The sequence below is a fragment of the Thermobia domestica genome, chromosome 14 (assembly GCF_964235325.1).
Source record: "Thermobia domestica chromosome 14, izTheDome1.hap1.1, whole genome shotgun sequence".
Taxonomy (NCBI): domain Eukaryota; kingdom Metazoa; phylum Arthropoda; class Insecta; order Zygentoma; family Lepismatidae; genus Thermobia; species Thermobia domestica.
The window spans coordinates 367,758-381,526 of NC_137467.1; the positions used below are offsets into that span (position 1 = coordinate 367,758).

At 35.7% G+C, this 13,769-nt stretch overlaps 1 protein-coding gene across 3 annotated transcripts in view; it reads right to left on the bottom strand.

The window, feature by feature from the left end:
• The window catches only part of LOC145669474 (uncharacterized), a 68,071-nt gene extending 54,750 nt beyond the window's left edge, over positions 1–13,321 (bottom strand). For 2 of the 3 annotated variants that reach the window (XM_081737648.1, XM_081737650.1), the window contains exons 1-2: positions 13,131–13,263; positions 1,943–2,130 (exon numbers count right to left, since the gene is read on the bottom strand). In XM_081737648.1, the coding sequence (XP_081593774.1) occupies positions 1,943–2,048 (106 nt within the window). In that variant the 5' untranslated portion in view covers positions 2,049–2,130; positions 13,131–13,263. Of the gene's footprint in view, positions 1–1,942; positions 2,131–13,130 lie in introns of all 3 variants that reach the window. The other variant, XM_081737649.1, reaches the window with a different exon arrangement.
• Positions 13,322–13,769: the final 448 nt, after the last annotated feature.

A 13,769-nucleotide genomic window follows, 5' to 3' on the forward strand; every position in this document is an offset into this window, starting at 1 on the left:
AAGCAGAGTGCCTATTCCTTGCACAGGAAAAATAAGTATACGAAAAATGTCTCAAGGATATATATATTTCAAATTTGCCGTGGGTGCAAGTTTGATTTCCCTGGAATTACTTACCACCACGTTTCCACGCTTAGGGCTAGGGATCACATTTCCGATAAACTTTCAAGACCCTCTTTTCCCTTTTTGGACTTGTATCTCGCAAAATTCCAACTCATCTGTACCCTAGGGTATAAAGTTATTATTTGTACACTCATGTGCAAAATTATTGTCGCATGTCTATAAATATGTTGTTGTAGGAATATAATTTGATAACGAATTCGCCCGGTATTTATTATAATGTTAATATGTGTATAATTCAGGGTATCTATTAAAATTTCAAAATGAAATTTTGTTACTTTTTCTTCACCAAAGCATAAAATTTCGTAACATTCTCACGTACGAATTTGGGTGCGAATTAAGCCGAATTTTCATACATACGATAGAAGCATACTTTGGTTGCGATTTGGTAGCGTCTAAAGCCGATCATAGACATTTTTGGTGGTGAAATTTGACGTTTTATAGAACAAAATTTTCCGGTCTGCACTTATATTTGTACAGATAAAAAAACATGACCCAAAAGCTAAATTTCGTGACTTTTTCATGACTTTCGTGACCAATAGACACCCTGTAATTGGTAAAGACATATATGTGCCAAATTTCATATCAAAAGAACAGTAAATAAGAACAATAAAACCAAAATAAAATTTTCATGTCCATTTAGCAAGATTTTGTTTTACACATTCTAATTTTCGTATTTATAATTATTTTCCTATGAAAATTACCACAAATATACATTTCCCGTTTATACATATAGTATCAGTATTAAAAGTACACTGCCAAATCATTATCAAATTATATTCTTACAAGAAGATAGTTATAGATATGCGACAATCATTTTGAACATGAGTGTACATATTTTCAAAACTCAATTCCTAATACTTTTGGAGATATGGAGAACGAAAAAAAAAAGTTCTTTATCCCTCGTCTAGGAGTCGAATCTCGTAAACTAGTGTGTAAAGAGATTATTTCTCTAACATTTCTCAGATCTACGTTTGTTCAGAGATCCAGTAATGAGTGTATCATTAGATTAATTCTTCTAAATCTGAAAGCTGGATTAAGATCTCTCTACCTTTATTAATTTGCCTATTATTACATTCTTGTAACTATCGACTGGTACTACGATCAATATTTTCATTATCATGATACTCGTGTGGGCTTTACATAAAAAATGTTGTCAGGATTTTTGTTTCTTTAGGTTTACTTTGATATGTTTGATCATTTTTGCTCTGGATTTCAATACGATGTATTTTAGTTTTGGGAAGTTGAAAACGATCATATGTAAATACTTTTACAGACAGTAGGCTAGATTTTCAATAGCTCTGTAATTTGGCAAGATTTTTTTTTTTTATTTAAATACGTTAGATCTGTAATCTTTTAAAATGAACAATACTTAAAAGTGCAAATCAAAATCATTCAGGCCTACTATATTTAACCTTGTGCTACAAAATTTCGTAAAACTTTTTATTATGACACACACTTCTTTTATATAAGGGGCTCAGTGATAGAGCGCTTACCTCTGGTATGGGGGTTTCTTGTTCGATCCCCGGCCAAATAAGTCTGTGGTGAACATCTTGTTCGTGAGTTTTCTCAGGTACTTCCGTTTCCTCACACATTCTCATTCCACTCATTTTTTAAATCATCATTCACTCGTCTTAACCAGCATCTCCCTCAGCCTAAAAGACATAAGCGTACGACGTTAAACTCAAATATTTCATTTAATTTCTCTTTCACATGAACTCCTGTAACCTGAGTAAACATGCAGTTTTCCTACCGATTAAACAGTAAGTAATGAGTATTATTACAAACGATGAATATTTCATGTATGGCGAACTCGAATACATACCTGTTGTCATTAAGTTCTGCGTAGACGTAGAAGCGTCATCTCTGTCCTCCTCGGCGTCAAATGTTGACGCAGTGTCGCTGTTGTCAGCCTTGGCCACCGACTCCATCGCACTCTTTGGTATTCACTGGTAAAGCTCTGAGTTTCAAATCAATTCAGTAACAGTTTGTCGATCCCCTCTTCTTTCCATTCTGTTAAAATACAAACACTTTTTACATTAGGATTTCAACACACAGTTATTCGCAATATATTAAAATAAAGGATCGTATGGATAATTCAGAACTTCAATATCAATAATTAGTAAACTTGAATATAGTTAAAACAACTATCTGTGTCACGTGTACATACGGTTGGCAAAAACCACGGTCTTTATTGAAAAAAAAAAGTTCTTTTGGTTCAACATTTTTTTCTGTTTAAGCCAGGTTCTTTTGGTTTAAATAATTTGCTCTTTGTATTTATATCACATATGGACAGAAATAAGTTTGTTTCGCATTGGTGTTATTATACAATAACCGGGTTATGCTGGAAGGGGTCACATAAGCTTAAAGCGGAATAAAAAACCGTTTCACGACTTACATCCGAGAGAAATTGTCCTGCATTTGAACTCGAAACCGGGACTCTAATTGGCCACAAATGCGATACGTATGCCGACTCACTCACGAAGGACTCCTGATAAAAATACGTTGTACCGATCTTTACATACTTGTTAATATAATTGTCTAATTGTCAAGAGTAACTTCAGAAGGACAAAAACATAAGGAGTTGCACAAGTGAAACCATTATACAGAATTGAATATGGACAATTTCAAAATACTGCAGAGTACAGAGGAAGTAATTTAGTCCAAGTTTGTTCACTACGACTTTCATTAGTCCACGTTAAAGAGATACTACGACCTAATTTACATAACAGTAAGAAAAGTGAATAAAGACACGAATTATTTGAGTCCAATTTGGCTCTGACCCATTTATACATAAATAGATACGAAAGATACTTACGGGAGTGAAATGTGATAATCTACAAATGTAAGTTCATCAAAATTTTACGAACACTTACACTTTTACGAACATTTTTCGTTTTTTTTTTTTTTTTTTTGGGTTTAAACCAGTTAAAAAAAAAAAAAAAAGAGCTGCTTTAAACCAGCCAACTCTGCGTGTACACCATGTTTGTATGGGGTGATGTTTACTCAATACTGAAACTGGAAGTGGTAGTATACTTCTAAGGAGAAAGAGATCAGAGTGGGGACGTGATATTTTCTTCGACAACTTGCGGTCCAGTGACACCCATGGGGATAGCATGAAGACATACGGTATCCTTTATTAAAGATCATATTAATCCTGAAGATGCTGGAATTTTTTAGTTGATTCAAGGCACGAGTTAGTTCTACTGTTTCTCCTTAGGTGACAGCACCTTACTGACAGAAAACAACAACAAAAAGTTTTGTCTCACTAGATGGCAGGCCTAAGGAAGCCATTTGTTTGTTTTGACGATAAACAATTAGCAACTTCGAGATTGGAAAAGAAAAAGAAAAAACAAACTTTGTCTTTGATCACAGGTCAGTGTCGCCAACCTGAAGCGGCATAAAATCTTTTCAGATCATCAAAACTTCCCTTTTTCAACCCAAATGTTCAACAATGCATATTTTATGTGTGTTTGTGGATGTGTGTGCGCGCGCATGCACGATTGTACAAAAAGTGATATTCATTGAACTTTATACAATAACTATGCTCTACAAGTATATAAACGGTCTAGACAGTCTTTTACCAGTAAATGAAAACCAGGTATTAAAACACGCACATAGGAAAATTGTACCTGGAACGCAAGAGGCTAATCAATTGCAAAAAAACGCTCCTCGTTATGTATGACCAATGGTTGATGTCTACAACTTCTGCTTTGAGTGTCACATCCATCACACGAATTCCTTACCTAACTTTCAATCTGTGATGCATCAAGTAGTTCTTGATATTTTTGTGTATCAGGGTAGGCTAGTTCAAACTACAGGGTGCGGCACGTAAAACCGGCCCGTCGTAATATTCTGGTATATTGTGTTTTTGGCAACACTTAAATAATCTACCTTCCTACCAAGAGATGGCGTGTCGAGGTCGGGTCGACTTACGTGACCTGCAGCAGTCACGTGCAGCCGCAGCCAGTGAAACTTGTCGAAACCAGTTAAGAAAAAGGCCTCGTTGCGTTAAGCCGGGTGAGTGTCAGTGTGTGATAATGACGTATTCGATACCCGAGCGTGTTGCCATTGTTGAAGGGTTCATTCTCACTGGATCTTTTGTGAAAACAAAGAATTTGTTTCGGGAGAAATTTCCAGGACGTTCTGTGCCAGCAAAAAACACCATTCAGGAATTGATTGAAAAATGGCGGCGTACAGGATCGGTTCAAAATGCTCCCAGGAACAGACGACCATCTGTCTGCACACCTGAATTAAAGATGCAGGTGGAGGAGATAATGACAAGAAGTCCTCGAAAGTCAACCAGGAGATTGAGTCAACAGGTTCATGCGAGTGAGAGAAGTTGCAGACGTGTTTTAAGGGGATTGAAGTTCAGTTTATGTGTTCACTTTACGGGCCGGTTTTACGTGCCGCACCCTGTATGTTTAAAAAAAAGTTCTTTTTAAGCAAAAAAATTAAGAGACTAGAAGATACGCATACGCGAATGCTAGTAAGAACCAGTAGCGTAGCGTTAAGTTTCGCAATGGGTAGACATATATATATATATATATATATATATATATATATATATATATATATATATATATATATATATAGCGAGAGAGAGAGTGTTCAGTGCTCCACGATTATGCTCTGAAACTAAGGCAAAGAGTGATGAGTTGGATGATAGTGGTGGACTGACGAAAGTGGGAGAGAACGGAGAGAATCTCGAGAAAATCTACACGACTGCTCTGCCACTGAGCTAGCGAGGCTTCTTTTTAAATACCTGTTACAATAATTTTCCATGTATATTATACCATAATAGCAATAGCTTTAAACTTTTCGATTTAACCCGACCACTTTCTTTATTTATTTTGGAATTATTCGCAGTTTAAAACCTCATATCAGTATTGAGATAGTTTGACGTCTCTTACACATGTTTATACTCCACATATATCCAAATATATGAAAATTATCAATTATATAATCTATTATTTCAGGCCGTAGTGGCTCAGAGGTGCATGGGGTCTTTGGTTCGATCCCAGTTCGTGCCAAGTGAATTTTGTAGTGGACAAACACTGTGTGTGGGGTTTTCTTGGGGTTATGCCGTTTCCTCCCACTTTCTTCATTCCACCATTTCATTCATTTCTTATCATCGTCGTCTGCTTTAGCGAAGTCGACATAATCGTGGGACGTAAAACTCAAAGATTTCATTTCATTTTTAATCTATTATTAAAAACAGCAGACACATGTTGCAAAATATCGCATCGATATCCAGAACCTAATAAAATTATGAGTTTAAGGTTTTTACTTCCTGATGAAAACCTCTGAGTGAATACAATTATAGGAACTCTGTTTTAATAATTATTTCCGAAAGGAACATTTTCAGTGTAACAATTTTTAATTTTCGTATATATATATCGAACTCCAAAATTTTGTTAGAAACTTATTTTCGCGAGGTTGAACTACTATATATATACGGAAAACTAATTTCGATAAACACATTCCGTAGCGATTAAATTAAACCAACATATTGATATAAATTTGTTCTGACAAATCTCGGTGTATATACACTAAATTCATTAAATTGAATTAATAATTTACTTTTATGTATAATCTTCCTATTAGCTTTGCACGATTTCTGATTCAGAAAATACTCTCATAATTTGGCTATTTTTAAAGTTAATACTGATTTTTATATAAGAGCTTAGACATGTCATTTAATAACAACTGGTGCAGTAAATCTATATCCAATCATTTGATTTGCACAATAATGAATAACTAACTCAGACAAACCCAAATACAAATTTACCTATTTTAAAAGCAACAACAAAATAGCAGACTGCAAAACCTACTGCCCTTGCTTTTGCCTTTCCCAGTGTTGATACACTCTAGTATTGCGATTAAACAGAAGCTGAACCTAGATCGTGAAAGATTTATATGAATTACTGTATCCATAAAACCTTCTTAAGGTAGTTATTAATTTAGGTTTTTATTTCCTTCTATTTCTTAATAATTTTCCTTGAAATATGATTGGATATCAAAAAGGAAGAATGAAAAGTATATTGGTATCATTTCGCGAAGCATGGCATTACTGCTACTGAGACATTTTGATCAATGTCTCTTTGCTAGGTTGTTTCAGCGAGTGAGAAGCCTACAACCACATGCGCGCGCCGCTTTCTCAAGTGTATTTGTTTCAGCCGCGTTGAGACATGTTTCTTGTTGTCTCTCTGCAACCTGTTTGACGGAGATAGAACTACCCCCCCCCCCCCCGAGTTTTGTAAAGTAAAATTATTTAGAAAGACTCTAGTACTATTCTTATTAACCAAGCTATCGTTGGCCCTAATAATTTCTATATTTTTCTTCAACATTAAATGTATATTAGTTCTTATTAATAAGGAAATTCTAAAGCTATGCTCTTTTGATTTGAAAGGGTAGACAGTGTCTCAATGTCTCATAGCACTCTACGCTACTGGTAAGAACCATTCATTAATCAAACCAACTTCAACATGCAGCGTGCATAGTCAATTTACAATGGAACTACTGAAGGTATGCACTGTTTTCAAGCGAGCCATCCTCCTTTTTGTCTTTTATTAATTTCAACATCGAACTACAGGAGGTAACTCTATAACCTCCAATAAAACACACGCTGTGTTTTCGGGAAGAATTCACCTTCTCATTATTGACCCTTTAAACTCGAAGCAAATGAGACGATTGGAAATAGTATTTAAAAAAAAAAGTCACGATATATTCGACGAAAATCGATTTCGCTGTTACGAACGTTAACCACAGAACATTTTTAAAGTCATTCGTGTGTGTGTCTGGAAGGAGGGAGTTTGGGAGAAAGTGCACATTGAATATTACGGAAGAGAGTCAAAGAAAACGCGTACATAATACTGTGTCAAAACCGCACGAATTTTACCAAAAATTACAGTGAAACCCAAAAAACAGGTGGAACGGTAAACTCGACACAGATGATTGGGAAAATGTACAACACATTATACCAAAAATCAAACAAATGTTTTATGAGTATAAGTTGTGGAATATATATTTTAAAATTGGGTTGGTTGACCTGGGAGTTAATCATTCCGTTCAGCACGAACCTATATGATACATGGACATTGGACATGTAACTTAACGTGGGATCCCAGCCGATTCGAATCGCGGTTTCACGCTAACCATATAAGCATGACGGATTTTTTTTTTTTTTTTAAATTTGAGGAGAGGGTGGGGAGTAAATTTATTCTCTTAACCTTAGCAGATTTTATCTCACGCTGTGGGGATGATCACAATGCGTTAAACGAAACTACAAAGCAGATTTTGTTATAATCGCTTACTCTTTTTCGTTCTTTCTTTGGCATGACTTAAATTCGAATGTTGCATTATATGTTACAACGGGGTCTAGGAAAATTCGGTGTAGGAAAATTCGGTGTAAGAAAATTCGGTGTAAGAAAACTCGGTGTAGGAAAATTCGGTGTACAGAAAATTCGGTGTACGGAAAACTCGGTGTGGGGAAATTTTGGTGTAAGGTAGATTCGGTGTAATACATATTGAATATTACTACTTACAATAATTTACGACATTTCATATTGTGAAAACGAAAACCATGTAATGTAACGAATAAAATGTTATTACCTATTTCAAGAAAAGCAAATTTATTTTTCTGCCTTGAGTCCAATACCTCTTGCATGTCTTTTGCGGGGTATTACTATAAACTACTTTTCATCACACAATGAAGCTGACACTTTTTGTCAGAAATAAAACAATTACAACTATAAGTTCAGAGAATAGTTATAGGAACAACTAAAAACACCTTTCCTATATAGTACATCATAGAACATATACAAGGTGATTCTTTTAAAACTCACGGATTTCATTTGGGGGTCTAGATTTTCTAACTGAAGTCCGATTTTCATGCGGTTTGTGGCAAATGATCAAGGAACGTTGGAAGATTTATGGAACTATGCTTACTGGTTTACATTCATTTGGGGTAATATAGGCCGCGCCTCTAGAAAAGCAGCAAATATTCGCCACTGTACCGAATTGGAATTAGGTGAGGTGCGGTATGGGGATTTGAGTTTCTTCGTTAGATGGTAACCTCGCGACGGTCAATAAGAAACAGGAAACTGGGCCTTCGTATTGAGAATTATGCTGTGCTACTGTACCAATATGATCAGGACGCAGTTACAATAATGTACTCTTTGGAGCAACGTGATTTTATCGTTAAAAAGATTTTAGAGGCCGGGATCTGTTGTTGCTACGGAAAGGGCAGCTACACGCAACTTTGCCTCACGTTCTGCCCCAAACAGGAACATAATATGGTCGCTAGTGAATAAATTGCAGGAAACAGGATCTCTTCTGAGTAAGGCAGGGAAGCATCGGACACCGCTGGCGGATGTTGTTGGACATAAAACTTAAAGATTTCATTTCATTTCACTAACACTTAATTTGTATTCTCACTAACACTTAATTTGTATTCTTCAATTTCGCTTCAAATATCCAATATCTCATTCGAACTGTAACGTACAATGGCGAATATTTGCTGTTTTTCTTGCGGCCTGCTCGATATTACCCCGGATGAATTTAAACCAGTAAACATAGTCCCATAAACCTCCCATTCTCCCTTGATAATTTGCAACAAACCGCATGAAAACCGGACTTTAGTTGGAAATTCTAGAGCCCAATGAATCCGGGAGTATCACTCTGCATATACATATGTAAGATGCAAAAATATATTGATCAAAAAAGTCTTAGTGGAAAGGGCAATATAAAGCAGGATGGTTTTATCATATAATATTTGTACAAATAGTTTAATTCTCCTCCAATCAGACGCTTTAGTTTGTTTGCCTTAAGTTAAGGTAAACAAGTACTGCAACCCTATTGACTCCTTATTGACTTCTCCTCCAATCAGGCGTAGATACTTTAGTTGAGGCATTTATTTTTACACCTTTGAGTAACATAAATAAACTATGTCGTTTTTGAAGAATTTAAATGTAAATATTTATTTATAAAATATACATAAAATCGTCAGAACATTTTTGAAAAATCTACAATTTTCAACTTTACCCGTCTAGTAACCTACTTTTTTTTTTTTTTTGAAATATAAAATTCTAGGAGAGATCCTCCAAAACAGCATAAAAACTTAAGTTTTAAATGAAATGTCGATTGGTATCGATGATCGCTTCGCTAAATCACACAAACGGACATTAATAAACAAATTTCTCGTCATGTAAGGGCCATGAAATGCTAAAATCCGTCGAAATCTAGAATTCAAATTATTTCACCATCACAATTTTTCAAAATTTGGTATAGCAGACAGTAAAAGTACGTTCTACACAAAGTTTGAACTTAAAACTAATACGCTCATTTATGCTCAAAGTTAAGTTTTTAATAAATACTACTGTCTACTACAACGAATCTTTCTTTACACCGAACATTCCCCACACCGAGTTTTTCGTACACCGAATTTTCTGTACACCGAATTTTCCTACACCGAGTTTTCTTACACCGAATTTTCCTACACCGAAATTTCCTACACCGAATTTTCCTGCTCCCGTTACAACGTACTATGGCGTTACTCTTAAATAATGAATCACAGACGATGCTGTGGCTCAATGCTAGAGCGTTCATCTGCTCTGGTGCGTAGTGTAAAGATTTTCTCTTATGGAGGATTAGATGATAATTACTTTTTTATTTTATTTGTATTATTAATTACAATTATGACACCGCCATCCATAAATTTCCGTGCAGATTAAGAATATGGACGCCAGTTAAAGAATCGCTATTCTTGCTCTAAACACTAACTAAATGCACTCTAAACTCGCATTTTCTTGGCGCATGCCCGAACAATTGCGTACAAAATAATAATTCACCTGCAAACTAAAATGTCATGAAAACAACCAATCATACGAAAAGCAGGCATCAACCTGTGATAGACGGTCACAAGAATTAGGTTAGTTTTAGTTGGTAGAGTAGAGTAGCTTAGGTTAGTACGATTATGCTGCATTTACAAGTACCGTAATGTGGGCTCCTCAGTGATACAAGTTATTATAGCACTTGTAATGTTTTTCACATTAGAAACGAAACACTTTAAACACAAAACACTGGTTTTGTATACCATGCAGAAATACTCCGCCCGAGGAAAATAATTTTTCATGTACGCTCAATTATTTTAACCCTGGAGTAGATTAGTAACCGTATATGAGAAGACAAAGAAAAAGAGAAAAAGAAAAAAAGCGGCGCAAACGTTAGAGTACTTGTCATGATTTCACACTAGTAACTCTACACTTGTAAACATAAAATACACTTTCCTTACATTGTGCAGAAACACTTCACTGGAAAGAAATCGTTAACATATTAAAAGTAGTCGTTCATATGAACTCACTCATCTTAACCATATTATAGCACTTGTAAGGGTCCACCACTTCAATTTCTTATAATTCTATCGATATCCCCGTAAAATAGGGTGTTCCTTACGGAACTTAAGTCCTCCTTTATATACACTCACTCAGTTCAACAATAAAAGGGTGAATTTTAATTGCAGGAGGTTAATACAAACCACAGTAACGTAACCTAACCTAACTAAGGGTTAACTGCTGTATCGCCAAACGTAATTTAGTACATTGTGGTACTTTTTGGATGACATTTAGTATTTCACCCAAAACTGTGCTACACATAAGCCAATGCATTTTATGGCATATAAAGTGCTTTCCTACTAGTGAAAGCTGCTGACGCGCCCCCTCGTTACTGCTCGGGCCCCCTTGCTGCGCTCCTGTCCTAACTTGGTTAGATAGCATTCGTGCTTTTAGTGGTCACCTAGTACAAGCTGGTTCGTATTGGGTTCACTCGAGCAGATGGACCCAAAAAGATGTACCGTACCAAACAGAAAATTTATAGGTAAAATACGATGTGAATCATTTTTCGTGAAGGAAAGAAAGTGTGAATATAAGTAATTATTGTCAGTGCACAGCATATTGAAGTGAATTTTGAGTGATAGTGAAAGTAATACACTACCAGCCAAAAGTATCGCATCACCACCGATATCAGTAGAAAATGAAATGAATGCACATAATTATGAACATAAATAGAACAAATTTGTATTTACAAAACAAAACGACAAAGGGTAAAAAAAAAAAAAAAAAAAAAAAGTCAGAATGTGAAACGAAATCATTCAAGTTTGTGATTCATCATAATATTCACCCTACGCTTTCAATACAGCAGCACGCAACCTAGGCATCCTTCCCAGTAATTTCTACAACGTTTGGGCTTGAAGTTCATTCCAATACATTTGTAACTGTATCCACAACTATGTATTATTCACTGGTCAACGTTTTCTGTCTAACTCATCCCACAATAACTCGATCAGATTTAAGTCCGGGCTTTGCGGTGGCCATCGCATGTTTCCCAATTCTTTTTGTCTTTCTTTCTTCTCCAAGTAGGACTTACACAATTGAGATATATGTTTGGGGCCATTGTCTTGTTGGAAAATAAATTCGTGACCGACAAATCTTTTGCCACTGGGTAGAGCATGTCTCGACAAGATACGATGATAATCTTCTTTTTTCATTGCACTCTCAATTTTTACTAAATCACCAACCTTTTCACTGGTGAAACAACCCCATACCATGACAGGCCCACCACCATGTTTGAAACTTGGATTAAAGCATGCGTTCCCCAGAAACTCGACGAACAAACTTTCTGCGTGCAGTTACAAAAATTTCGAATTTACTTTCGTCACTAAAGAGCAATTTATACCACTGCTGTACTGTCCTTTTTTTGGGTTCACTCGAGCAGACGGCTCTACCAAAAACAAAATTAATAGGTAAAATACGATGTCAAACACTTTTCGTAAAAGAAGTAGAGTGTGAATATAAGTCATTTCTGTAATTTCATATCATATTGAAATACATTTTGAATGAGAGTGAACGTATTCTAAGTGTAACTATTTACTGAAGCGGAAGGCATAAGAAAACAAGAATGCGAAAAAGGTGGAAATAAACGGAGGGAATGTTCTGTTCGTGTTAGCAATGGACATTTGCGATGGATATAATGTAAATATACGATTTTATTACAAAGAATTGTGTGATAAAGAGCGTCATATTATAAAGTTTTTGCAGCATCATGGTATGTTGAAACGTAAAATCAGCTATGCGAAGTGTGGAAAAGAAGTAAAAATTCAAAACAGACGAATTTCTCCTCGCAGCGGGCCACTTGTATCCGGGAAACCAGTGAAGCCATTTTGAAAGTAAGAATTATTACTATTATTTAAGTGTTGTTGAAGGTGAAAATTATTGCGGATATTTTATGTAATTTTCCACTATCCTTGTTTATGCGTATGTCGCCGTTGCTTACGCGCCTGTTCCCTACGGGCGCACCCCTACTCCGCTCGGGCCCCCCTGCTGCGCTCCTGCCCTCACTCGGTTTGATAGCACTCGTGCTTTTAGTGGCCACCTAACACAAGTTGGTTCGTGGTTCAAGTATTAGCTCCTCATATACTGCATGCTCTGCAAGAAGAAATCGGAAAATGCAATAAATGTGTGAAAATTTGGTAGAGCCGTCTGCTCGATAAATGCCCTATTGTTTTGTTTTTGTTATTGTTGTTGCAATGCTCTCCTTAAACTATCTTCTCGAAGCCGCCTAGCACAAGCAGGTTTGTGTTTTATGCACCGTAGTTTTTATGTAATACGTCCACACTGTATTTATACTGAGGGTTAACTTTACCAAGTTTTAACTTGGTATAATCACTTAGAAAGGAGGAATTTCACTCTATTCATTTTTTGAAAAGGAGTTCAAACTTCCATAACCTTAAGATAACCCGTTCTTACCCTACCCTACTTATTCTATAATATTCTCATATTTGAACACGAAAATTATTGGAATAATTTTAACAGCACTTTTCAAAAAAGAATAATACATTTCTGTTAATACAGCTTATATTCTACTACTTTATGAATCTAGGCACCCAGGTACTTAATCTACAGCGAACGCTTAATCTGATGTAATGTATTATCTGTTAGATTAATAACACTTCTAACCATTTCTTGAACAATTCCATTTGGTCAGATCACATAAAAATTCTCTTTCACCAAAAATTAATTTTTCATTAATCATAATTTACAATTCTCACCCTCACCGGCTCTTCACTGTTGTCAGTTATGTAATTGTAAATATTCCGTCCGGAAACAGAATCTATGAACACCTTTCACAACGATTTGCGTTAAAGCACCTCAAAGTTCGCGATTTAGTATGATGTAATCGGCATAGCAACAGGAGCGGATCTAGGCTGAATGTTTGGGGGGCGGTCGTTCGAAGTCAATGGGTCTTATTTTACATTTATAATACAAAGGTGAAAATTCTTATGATTTATTTTTAAATCTGGGGGACTATTACCCCGATCGATCCCCTGGATCCATCCCTGCATTGTAACTATATCCCACAGTCACACTTTGAAATCATGCCAGAAACACCATTACTTTCATTTTTATTATATTAATTTTCATCTCAAATTATATAGACAGCTCTTTTTTTTTTTTTAACTTTTCTGAGTTAATTTTCGATTCATCATTTGATCCCTGAACATCAGTCATATCCAGTGCTGTAGTCATAAATTTTTCAGAGGGTATACGCTGTTTTGTGATCATCTATGATTGTCATAAAAGACATAGAAGGTCCTA